Below are 12,530 nucleotides of genomic sequence, written 5' to 3'. Positions count from 1 at the left end.
TGATCTATAAGAGCTTCTTTTTCATTAAAGCTATTCATTTTTATCATGGAAATATAAAATCTCGTTTGCCTTTTGACTTTTGAAATGTTGCTAATATTTCTGGGTGATATGCAGACATATAAAACTTTTATTTGGTCATATCTTTTCCTTGGCAGTTTCAGCCTCTGACTTAGGGTCTTAATGACCTTTTATAGCATTATATAAATACTAGTCTGAATACTCTTCTGTATTGCTCAGAGATTCATTTTTACCTCTAATTTTTAACAAATAGAATTTATTTAGTACAATGCATGAAATAAGGACATAAATTATTTTTCTTCCAAATTATTACCACATTTGGCAACATCAAATCTATTTGTCAAAAGTGATATGTCTACTCCAATTGATTAGAATGGTTACATTTACAATATAGGAAATGCTTATAGAAATCCAACCCCTCTCTAATATCTTATGCCACGTGACTAGTTTTGTACCAGGTCCACCTTATATGACTTCATTCCCTTTCTGTCCTAGTTCTTTTCCTGAAAATAAACTGTTAGGTGGACATTAAGGACATATTTGTTTGCAAATTCACCTAAATACAAGCTTTCCTATTAAGCCCAAAATTAGATAATTCATCTAAAGGCTCGGCAGAGTCCGCGTCAAGCGGACGATGAGAGTTCCTTGTTACTGTGTGCAGCTAGCATGTTTATTAATGACACTCACTCGAAGGCTATTAGAGGTGAAACCCACCAAATCCACTGCCGCCGAGTCCATTCCCACTCAGTTATTCCACAGACAGAGCACAGCTGCTGCTCTGGGGGTCCAGGACAGCAACACTGTCTGTCCCTAAGGGAGCAGGCAGTCTCATCTTTATCCCGTGGAGCAGTTGGTGGGTTTGAACTAGGGACTCTGCAGTTAGCAGCTCAGTGCTTAACCCATTGTGCCACCAAGGATCCGCTATCATTGTTCTTCACTGCAGAAAACAAATCATCTTGCTTTTCCACTGCTTTATTCAGCTGGGTGACAAAGATTTACTGTAGTTACTACTGTGCGAGGACCATGGTGGGCCTGAGGAGATGAAGGTGAGGGAGGTGCCGGCACCTTGGAGCATACTAGTGAAAGTGCATGAGTAGGAGTGCAGGGACGCAATGATAAAGAATGGGCCGGGAGCAGTAAGGGAGCTACTTGGCTTCCTCTGAGGATGTTACCTTGAAGAAAACACCAAAAGGAGGAACCTGTGCCAGTCATGCAAAACAAGACGGAGGGAAGACAGAACTACAGACAAGGTGCACCATGCTGGGAGGGGTCAGGCAGGGTTCAAGAAATAAAAGCTTCGTGAGCCACCGCCTCACCAACTCTGACACCAGAAGAACTAGCTGGTGCGCAGCTACTACAACCAGCTGGTCTAATCATGGCCACTATCCCGCGACCTGATAAGGAGAAAAAATGTAGAACAGAAACTCACATTCCAGACTTACTTGACTGGTTGAGGCGGAAAGAGCCCCTAAGATTATTGTCCCAAGATACTGTTCAAACCTTGAACCAAACAAAGTTAATGCCCGAGGTCACTTTAGCGCTAAATAAGAAATTGGCTCCAAGAGGAATGAACTTCCCCTAACGTCCTGGGCTCCTCTCAGGCATCAGTTACAAACAGCTGCTTTCAAGCGACAGGAAATGGGACAGTGTCGTGGAAGCTCCAGATGGGAAGAAACGAGCACGGGAGAGTTTGGGACCAGGCGACTGAGCATGAGGGAAAGTGAGTATCACAGAGCAGTGAGACTTGGTTGGGCTCCCAGTGTTCACAACCGTTGCTGACACACGACACACAGGAGGGTAGCAACAAGTGCAGGGACACCATTATTCCCTTTCAATCCCCTTTTCTACGAACTTCTTGAAGTCCCCTTACACTTCAGTCTATGAAGTGTGCAACTCTATTAGGAAAAGTTTGCAGTATGGGGGGAATGCCCAAAATGATGCCAAGTGAGCACAAGTTGTTGGGAAAAATGGCACCCAGACAGTTCAACATAGGGTGGCTATCCACCTTCAACAAGTAAAACACAAATATCTGCACAGTGCAGTACAGTGCAGCGTGATCAGATGAGGTGTGTCTGAGATGAGGATATTAATACTCTGTGAATTACGTAATCTGAGTGGCTGAACAACTCCTTTAGAAACTGGTGTTCGGGAACCTAAACATGGCCCCTGCACGCCTGCACCGAATATAGTGAAACACTATGGGATGTAACCATCTGAGAAAGCCACTTGGAGCACAAAAGAGGAACACTGGCCGGAGCTGGGAAGGGGCCAGGTCCTCCAGAGTCTTGTGAAAGTCTGCCCTCAGGAGACTAGGGTGCTGGCTGGAACGGCCATGCAGACAGACCTCAGGTCAGCAAGGGCAGGGGGAGCAAGACAACTTGAGCTGCACCTGTTTCACCTTTAGTGCCAACCATGCCATCGCCCAAGTTGTCTGTGGCCGTAAAATGATTGACACCTCATGTTTATGACCAGGCCCTGGGAAGAGGGCTACTGGGGAAAACCATAACATGAGCTGCCGCTGCTTGGGGCCTTTGACTTTTGACTCTGCCCTAGTCACTGTAGGAAGCCATTAGCGATCGCTTTCAAGAAGAGAATGGCTGTTGCAGGAGTGTTCCCGACAAGCACGTTGCCCGCAACACACAGAGAGAAAGACTCAAGAGAAGAAAGCCATGCAGCAGCGATGGCAATATTCCAAGAAGGAAGGAGGCTTACCAGGGAGAGGAGACACCGAGAGGTAGTTCAAAGGAAGGCGAAGAGCACTGCAATTCAGTCCATGCTGGTGGACGCCCGAAGAAAAGCGCGGGACGGCTGTGTGATCTGAGGAGCAGCCCCAGCCCCCACTCCATCCCAGACCCGGACTTAGTCAAAGGAAGCCCAGATGTATTACTGAATGAAGAGGAGACTATAAAAGGAGACAAAGTAAAAAGCCAGTGGTTTTTGGAGGTTGGGGTAAAGTGGGGAGCTAACCAATGAGGACAAGAAAGACAATGTTCTAAAATGGATCACGGGACTGGTGTACAGCTCTTCTTGACAGGGCTAAACTCTGGAGCTGCATACTATGTAGGGTATGTGCCAGTAAGACTGTTTAGAAAATAAAAATATAGACAAACAGAATTTTAAAAATCGCATGTCAGTAAGTGCAGTCAGGAGAAACAAACGACAAAGAATAAGAACGTCAATGATAAAAACAGACCTGTTTCCCACTGAAAGCAGAGCTCAGACACTACGGCTTATAAGCATGTATCACACTTATAACTTTTTGTTACACAATCATAAACCAAGCAAACATGTTTTAAATAAGAGTGAGTCCTCAAAACAAATACCCAAGTGAATATTTTGGACGAACACAGGATCTATATAAATAGCCAACGCTGGCAATGTGACAATTTGCTTTTGGCTTGTTACCATACCTAAGCTGAACTGAAGATAACACTACTTGCGGGCATGCCAAACACCTACGTCTCCCTCCCTATCTCCTTATCCAACATTTCACCTTTATGACAACAGTAGGGAATTGACCATCTGACTCTTGCACGTGGACACGGCGGTCAGCAATGTCAGTGTGCGTGGTGGGAGTAACACTGCCTGCAATGGCTGGACCAGGCGGTAAGTCTCCGTGCTTTGGCTCTTGGGTAATAATGTAGCACCCTCAGTTGGGCGATCTGATGTGATTGTCCACCTTTTTCTAATAACACCAATTTCCACATCATGACCGGCCCTTGGAACCTGACCTGTGGATAAGCGGGGAGTGGGCGGACAGCTAACCTGGTTTGGTTGTACTTTAACAACACTCACAGAGGAAGAAACAGTGTCACAGACTACGAGGATAGACGTGGAAGCTCAGAGAGGCTGAAATATCTGTCTAAAACTTGTATCCAAAAAGGAGCCAACAGCGCTGCTTCGTCCATGCGTGCAACAGCCAGGTCCATTCGTTATCCTCGCCTCCCTTCCCGAGGGCAGCAGTGACCCAGCACTGCCCAGTGGGTGTTTGAACCCACAGACTTCAGTCGACAAGCTCTGGGCTCCAGGGAGAGAAAGTCCCTCCTCGTCTTCGTGACCACCTCCATGTAGCCAGTTTCTGGGTTTCATGCAGTTCTTGCCTGGGCAATTGTCTCTGGGTGGGCCTTCCCTGGTTAGACGGCACTCAGAAAGCATTAAGGCCACCTTCTCCCAGTAGGACCCAGTTATCCGAAAAACAGAACTGGTAAAACAGTACCCAATTTCTAAACAAGGTCCCAATCACAGATATAGGAGATAGAATTTCCACTAACCAATCTATAACAATCATGGATAGCCATAATGAAATATAAATCACACTTAAATAATAGGAACATGTCCAAATCTATGAATTTCTCAAAAAGAATCTGCTTTTAGTGCAAAACATTTTATCAAATTCACAGAGCTAGGTGGTAGTTCTTTAAATATGTGTGGTGTACATCTTCACTGACGATATGGGTATTTCATTGATAATAACGAAATTATGAAGTATATCCTAGGAACTGAGTCCTTCCAAGATTTTAACTTTCCTTATATCCTTGGATCATATCTGCCACGGAAAAACATGCCCTAGACCTCCGTCTGTGGAAGTGATAAGTCAATTAAAAAATTCTGAGATGTCAAAAAGACCAGTCTAGCTCATCTTTGAAGTGCTGGGCCAACTGGCTTGTCATCCTGCCATCAGACTAAGCGCTCACTTTGTAGTCCTCATATCAAACAGAGCTCTCTGCTCCAACAACCGCAATAACGTATGACCCACATCCACACGGTCACGAGGAAAATCACATGCAGGCTCACTGCTGACTGCAAGCCAACACTGTCTTCAGAAGCAGGCTCACTTGACAGGCAAACGGTGCACTGATGTTCAAATACAAGCTCCACGATCTGAGTGAGCTGACCTCAATGCAGAGCCAACAACACGCGTCTGCCGACAACACAGCCTTGCACAGGCTACCCAGTCAGAGCTGGTGTGTGTGTCAGTGAAGTGGTTCTGACAAAAGCTGTGCTCCTTCCCTGTGCCGTACCGTCCAGCAGCTGCCTGTGCCTGGAGCAGTGGCAGAGCGCTCACCCAGTGTCAGGAGAATCTTCCCTCCTGTCCCACCCCATAGGCCTCGCCGGCCAGTTGCAGTGTCATGGAGCCTACTCACCGCCCTCATCTCACGCCTCTTTCCACGGCGCCACCGACAGTAACTCATATCAAACAATTCTAGAACTCGTATTAAAGAGAGTTGTGTAATCACCACCACAATCAATTTTAGAACTTGTTTTTTGTCCATGTACTCATAGTTAGTAGCTCCCCATCTCCCCCAGCCTTCCAGCCGAGCCCCCAAGAAACACTTAATCCAGTTACTGGCTTTATCGAGTTCCATACTGTATTTCATATACAGAAAAACATAGCAAACAAATAAACAAACAACCATAACAAAATAAAACTGAGAACCTCAATCAGAAAAGGGGCAGAAAATATTAAAAACTAAATTAAAATGGGTTAAAAGGAAGATTAAGTGCTAAGATGTTCAATTTTAACCTGACCACATCTGTAGTAATCCACTTTCCAATGTGCTGTGTCTGATAGCAAGGCTAGACTTTTGAGCTTGGCAGCTGGAGGAGTTACCTGCTAAGAGGCCACACAGCGACACGGTCTATAGACAAAACACTGGACCCCGCATTCCTACTACAGATCCAAGTTGCCATCCAGTTTTGTTCTCCCACTGCCTAAAGAACTCTTTTGAGTATTTCTCAAAGTGTAAGTCTCCCCAAAATAGAACTGGTTAGATTTTGTCTCCAATAGGCCTATTTTTATCTCAGATTTTTCTATTGGATATTTCTATTGTTTTCCGATACTTTTGTCTCAGATATTCTTATTGGGTAAACAAGTTTTGGTGAAGCGTCCTTTTATGCTCTTTGTCTTCCCCAGGGCCTGGTTTCTGCTGAGCAGTCTACAGACATTCCAGCCTTTGTTCTCAGTGGTCAGGAAAGCTTCCCCGCCTTCTAGGGAGACTTTGAAGGCCCCTGTGCATCTCGGGCTGTCAGCAGCTTGTTCAGGGTGTATCTTGTTGTGGTTTTCTTCCCGCATCCCTGCTGCTGGCGGCTGTTCAAATGCTAGCCTCCGTGGGCTCCTTTGTCATCAACTCTGAGAACGATGGCGGCTGTTTCTGCAGGTGTTTCCCTCTGCCAGCCCTGGGGCTGCCACTCCCAAACCTTGCAGAGGGCTAGAGGTTGCCCAAGAGCCACTGCATTCCTTTCTTGTTCTGCATAAGCCAACTCCAGCAAGTCGCTGGTTTAGAGGGAACTCAGAGACTGGCTGCCAGCTCTCCAGCCTCGAAGTCCAGCTCCGACTAGTCAAGTTATCTGCCGAGACTGGAAAACAAGTTCTTCCAAGATGGTTCCACTACTGCTCGGACTCAACACCTGGTGGCTGCAGGACTGCCTGGGCCACACTTCACTCATGTGAAGAACCATGCTTGGGGGACACCCGCATAACGCCCCCACCCACCAAGCCCTCTGGCTCCAGTTCTACAGGCAGCTGGGGGAAACCCTCTGCTGTGAGCAGCTCCCATGGGTAGGTAGGTCAGACGCTGGCGGCTACGACTACTTCCTCCCAGCAGGTATGCTGCCCTGCCCAGCCCCGTCCAAGGAGTCCAATCTATCCTGTCCAGTGTGCCAGGAGCTGTGGCAGCCCAGACAGGGGACCCTTGAAGCTGCCCTCCATCCTCCTCTCTGTGGGCTAATCCCACCACACACAATGCCATTTCAGCCCTGGTCCTTTCAGCTCTGAAACGGTCCACACCGCATCATCCACATCACAGCTTCCAGGGTCTGTGTGGCCCACTGCCCTTTGGCAGGAACACACTAGCGCTGTGTCCGCCCCAGTGATGAAAACTCTTAGCTCTAGTCCATCACCTGGGTGAAGGGCAGGCAACTGCTGCTGCAGGTCCCAGGATTGTCCCAGCCCCCACTCACACCCCATAGGATGACGCCACCCATTGTGGGGCACAGTGATCTATCCATCTGCACACACGGGCACACCAGAGGGCTTCAAACGGTTTGGGGAAAATTCTCCTATTTTTCCATTCCAACCCCTTGCCCCCATCCCCTGCCCCCACCCCCTGCCCCCACCCCCTGGCCTCTGTTCTGGAGGCCTTTGGCATTTGCATAGGCTTGTTTCTAACATCTTGCCCCGACTGGTCTTTATTTCCTTCTGACCGTGCACCACCTCTTCCTGCTACTCTGCGTTTATGCATTCTCCTGGCTGTGTAGCCTGTCATTTCACAGCCCGTGAGGCAGATGTCACCGGTGTGTGCCCCCCAGAAGTGCTAGACTCGGTTCCGGCAGAGCTACGCCACATCTCGATCAGGCAGTGGTCTCCAAGCCTCATTGTGACCTCTCTTCCTGATGGACCCCACTGAACGCCCAGAGCAGTGAGGTGTGTGGGAGTCTGTAAAGAAAGCCCCTTTGTCCATCTCTACACACAGGACCCCAGGACCCCAGAATGTCACAGAAAGAAATGCAACGTCATGCAGTTGTGACAACCACCCTGGGCTCAGGCAGAATGACCGCATATCCCATTTCTGAACAATCACCCAGGGAGTATCATCGCATAGCAACCCAGAATACACACACCCAGACCACTGGGAGCGGAGTCCCCGTTACCTTTGTAAAATGAATGGGCAAAGGTCTGCTCGGGGATTAACTTGGCAAGGAATCCATGGCTCAGACTCGGGTGAGGGGCAGAGGGTATGACCACAACTGTGGAGAGAATCATGGAGTCAAAGTTCAGCCAGCATGTAACCCCCTGCAGTCTGCTTCCCACAGCCTGGGCACTGCCACAGTACTCCCACATGCAAGCTTTGCTCGCCAGACGAGGGCGCTGCCAGGCGGGGTAGGGGCTCTGTGTCAAGAGAGGAGAAGCCATGTTCTCAAGGAACCAGCCACAGCTGGAGGCTCACTGTATGGGGCTCTCTTTAGCTGCACCCACGCCCAGGGAAGGGGGAGTCCCAAAGTACTGCTACACCACCCCAGACACAGAGCCTGGGAGCATGAAGCTGCTCTTCCCTTTCCTGAGACCCTCCATCTAGGGGTGCACACTTCTGCAGCTGGTGCTTCCATCGCCTTCGCCCTTCCCTGGAGACGCCGTGCTCCCCAATTTCCCTCAGGTCAAACTGGCCCTTGGCATCCTCCAGGGATTCAAATCACAGTCCCTTTCCATGTGCTTCGAGGATCGGGAACAGAAATGAGGCTGGAGAGGCACAACGGGGACTGGTGGGTGGGTGGGGTCAGGTTCCCATAAAACTTTTCGTGGGACAGTCCTTTGCCACCCTTGAAGAATGAGCAAGTGTGCTGTCATGATGGGAAAAGCCCTTGACTCAACTTCCCGGCTTGTTCCTTACCAATAGCTTTCCGTTTTCTTTAAACGTCTTCCCCACCAGCACCCATGATCAGCCTGTGCCTCTCTAGACTGTGGACAGGACAACACCTTTGGACCCCCCCACGGAGGGGTCTCGGCTTTCTGAGATAACTCCTGCCTGTAGTCTAAGTGGCCTAGCAGACCCTTTGGAAGCTACTGCTTTGAGTGGACTTTGGGGGGGCCAGGGTACACCCTAATAAGACTAAGACAAGTGTGTTACTGAGAGAACTTGTCTACAGCCGTGTCCACAGATCAGATCCAAGAGACGTGTTTGGACAAGTTCTTCTTCAGAGCACACCAGGCCTGTATGAGCTGGGTCCCAGTAGCAATACTTTTGACTTGCCGTCTCGGCATGAGATGGCTGCATATCGAGGTGGACAAAGGGCTGCTAACATGATCGACAGACCTGCAAGTGGTTAGAAGTGTGACAGGACACGGACTGCAATGCCACGAAGAGGTCTCCGTGGAGAACGAAGGCTCAGAACAAAAGCAAGCTCGCTGTGGTGGCATGGTGTCTGGGTGCCTGGCATACGCTGCCTGCCCAGCATCCACACTAACTCGCGGGCTGCTGCGTCTCCGCACAAGAGCAATGCCACAGGAAGCAGGAAGCAGAGGGTTGGCGCCTTCAAAACCCATCTTGGTTAGGGATCACCCTCACTGATTTAAATCCCCACTGCCAACTCAGAGGGTGCCCCCCCCAGGCAGGACAGAGTAGAACTCCTTCTCCCACCTCCTCCGCCCCATTTCCAGGCCACCATCTTGGCAGGCGCAGTGGCCACTTTTGCTCTGTTGAATGACTGGCAGTTTCCACTGGCTGGCCTTTGGGTCAGTAGCCCAGCGCTTTAATCAAAGCATCACCAGGGCTCCTTCACATTTATACAGGAAAGAGCACTTAACTCTAAGTGAATCCAGTGGCCCCTGTGATAGCACTGCAAACAACAAAGAGCACCAGTGCTAAGCCGCCGAGTAGCTGATGGAAGGAGCAGGATGACATTTAAGTGATCCAACCAAGACAGTGCTAGCGGCCGCTTCAGACTTGGGGTGAGCCTGTAAGGCAGAACAGAACTGCCCCAGTGGCTTCAGCAACAGGGACCCTCCATGGGAGCAGGCGGAGTTGCCTTTCTCTGTGAGTGGCTCTGGGCTTAACTGGCCACCCTGAGGTTCACATTCAGATGCTTTTCCCACAGCACAGTGTGCTCACGGTGTCCCAGCAAAGACAATGGCTGAAAGCCTGGGACTTCCTGAGACAGAGGCCTTCTCAGCCGTCCAGAACCACCCACCACCCACCTGACCCAGGAGGACTCCCTCGGGTGCTGCCGGCCTGCGTTAAAGCAGCGAGGGCAGGAGGATGGACTGCCAGCTCGCTCATCATCAGTCTGATGGCGTGTGTGCTCACTGGCACGGCTGTCACGGCAAAATAAACAGCAAGTAAAGGAGAGGGGCTCCTATCTTTGAGAGGGAGCCTGGCTTAGTCCTGCTCTTGACCAACTCATGGACAGCTCTCCCTGTCGTGTGGACAGTGTTGAAAAGAATCCACATAGAAAGCTGGGGGTGCTGAGTCTATTATAATGGGAGAAAGTGGGTGATGATTTCTATCAGTAAGTGGGAAACAGTAAAACCAAGTGTGCTGACAGATGAGAATGAGACCCTGTCAGGAGAAGACTGGCACCTGCTAGACTTTCTCTTCCACGCTCACACGTGGCCTGGACTTCCGGTTCACACCTGCTGGTACATAGCACATGCAGTACACGCAGTGGCCTCGCAGGCCTGGCGCACCTGTGCTGGTTGGCGAGTTGACTTCCTGCCTGACGTCCCTGCTGGGCTGGCTCCCACTTCGGGCTGTCTCCCGCTGGGGCTCCAGGATGTCCCGGTACTTGGATACCATCAGGACCGAGATGAAGTACACCACAGCCAGGGCCAGGAACTGCGCCTGCTTGCTGTCGTCCTATGACAGAGGGACAGGCAGTGAGGGGCCACGTTTCACACACCCGGGGACGTCGCTGGACAAGCACCCAATAATTTTCCTCTCGACAAAACTCCCTGACCAGGGACTTCATTCAGTCTACCTTCTGTTTCTTCCAGGTGGCACCACCTAACTGCGCTACTGTCTAAGGTAACAAGTGCCCCATGCGGCCACAGTGACAGCGAGGTGGGGCATCTGTGTTCGCAGGTGTCTCGTGGTTCTTCGATGAAAACAGGTCAGAGCAGAGTGGCGAGGACACAGCCATTCTAGCAAGGGGGGCCAACAGCGCCAAGCCAGTCTGACCAAGTAACCTGCCGGAGCTGCAGGCCAAGCAGCCCTTTCCTGCGGCAGCTCTGGGGCCTCAGCCTCTCAGCAGCAACTTCCTCACAGACTTGACAGAATGGACATAGAGGGACATTTTAAAATGAACCAGAATGGCCACTAGCAGCTTAGTGGATGAGCCCCTGCCAACTGTCCTGCGGGGTCATAAGGAGTAAGGTCACAGAACTGGGAAATGACCAAGTAACAGAAAACTGACCCCACTGTCACCCAGGCGATGCCAGCTCATAGTCACCCGACAGGATATGACAGAACTGCCCCTGTGGGTTTCTGCGGCCAGGAAATCTTTAATGGAGTGTACAGCCTCCTCTCTCTCCCAAGAAGCTGCAGCTGGCATTGAACTGGTGACCTTGTGGTGAGCAGCCCAAAGCGTAAGCCACCAGGGAGCTGAGCAAGAGACATCGCGCGAGGAGAGAAGGTGACCGAAGATGAAGTCAGTGATAGTTTTTCAGGTTTTCCCTGGCAATCACATCAACGTGTAACATTCTCTCTCTTTTAAGAACACAAACGTTCACAGGAAGACTCTTTCTCCAGTGTACTTTTTCACCTATTTTGTGGTGTTTCTGTTTTTCATCTTTTGGAGGAAGGTTTGTTCTATATCTGGCAATAATAAACTTCCTTAATGAGGACCAAAACCAGTAACCAAAATGGAAAGAGAAGTGAGACTGACGAATATGAGATCCGGAAGGAAGGCTCTAACCCGATTGTGGCTGTGTGGCTGGGACCAGGTAGGCAGGGTCCCTACGAGTCACACCCAATGTGACGGAGCCTCACAGGACCATAACAAGGGGGGACAGCCCAGCTCTGACCCAGAGTGAGTGCAGTCTTTGCGAGGAGCCTGCGGCGCAGCCAGGTGGAGCGCGTTCCTAATGCTGGGCATGGTGTGCTTCCTTGCACACGAGGCATCACTCACCACGTCCCGGAAGACGACAGCACGAAGCCGGTTGATGTCCACGTCCTGCAGCAGCCTGTCAGGGTCTTTGATAGGAGAGAGGTTGCCGGGCACACCTTCCAGGGGAGTCTTCAAGAGAGAGTTGTGGGGGAAAATTTCTGACAGTAAAACATTTCTAGAACGTTCCATTTGCTGCCTCCACCTCCAGGTTCCATGGAGCAGGGGCAGCCCTTCCCTCTCCCTCCGTCATCAGAGTGGACAGGAATAACCCTCGATGGGCCCTGTTCTTTCTCATTCTGACCCCGCTCCTGGGCCCCAGCTTCCAGCACTAGCCTGCTTATTGCCCTCCAGCATTGAGCCTGTTTGACTCACAGCCAGCGCGACAACCCCGCACATATCTGCCCTCGAGTCTTTGCCGAGGGAAAGCCTTGGGCTGCTCCCCGCAGCCCTGGGGCTACTTTGCCCACCTAGCAGAACAGGGAATCACCACGGTCTCTGAGGAGATAAGCTATTCCCAATGGAATATAATGACCACAGAGGTCCTTTCATAACTGAAGAAACAAACCCCACACATCTGAGGCTCCACACAAGACCCGGCCAAGCTGAGCGAGGGCCAGTTCATTGATGTGTGGCCCAGTGCTTTCACAGGCTGGCCATGTCCAGAGGGGCAGATAAGACCAGAGACCATTGGTCAGGTGAAGACACAGTCCATCCCAGAGTCGAAGGTAGCAGGTGTTACCTCGCGAATATCAAAAACAAGGACAACTACTCCTGAAGACCTGGGTCACCCTGCCCCCTGCCCATCTACACTGAGAGCCCCGACTCCTGGGGGCACCTGGCCTGACACACTGCCCACACTTGTCCACACTAAGAACCCCGACTCCTGGGGGCACCTGGCCTGACACTGCCCACAC

At 50.6% G+C, this 12,530-nt stretch overlaps 1 protein-coding gene across 1 annotated transcript in view; it reads right to left on the bottom strand.

Moving 5' to 3' along the window:
- Positions 1-12,530, bottom strand: part of NBEA (neurobeachin) — a 465,975-nt gene that overhangs the window by 298,574 nt on the left and 154,871 nt on the right. The window contains exons 28-30 of the mRNA XM_045294000.1: positions 11,638-11,745; positions 10,199-10,367; positions 7,669-7,764 (exon numbers count right to left, since the gene is read on the bottom strand). Of these exons, the coding sequence (XP_045149935.1) occupies positions 7,669-7,764; positions 10,199-10,367; positions 11,638-11,745 (373 nt within the window). The remainder of the gene's footprint in view (positions 1-7,668; positions 7,765-10,198; positions 10,368-11,637; positions 11,746-12,530) is intronic.

Source organism: Echinops telfairi, unplaced genomic scaffold, assembly GCF_000313985.2.
Source record: "Echinops telfairi isolate 266 unplaced genomic scaffold, ASM31398v2 ScPeMD7_2565;HRSCAF=3150, whole genome shotgun sequence".
NCBI lineage: Eukaryota > Metazoa > Chordata > Mammalia > Afrosoricida > Tenrecidae > Echinops > Echinops telfairi.
The sequence above is the reverse complement of the archived record's forward strand: the minus strand, read 5'-3'. Positions and strand labels throughout refer to the sequence as shown.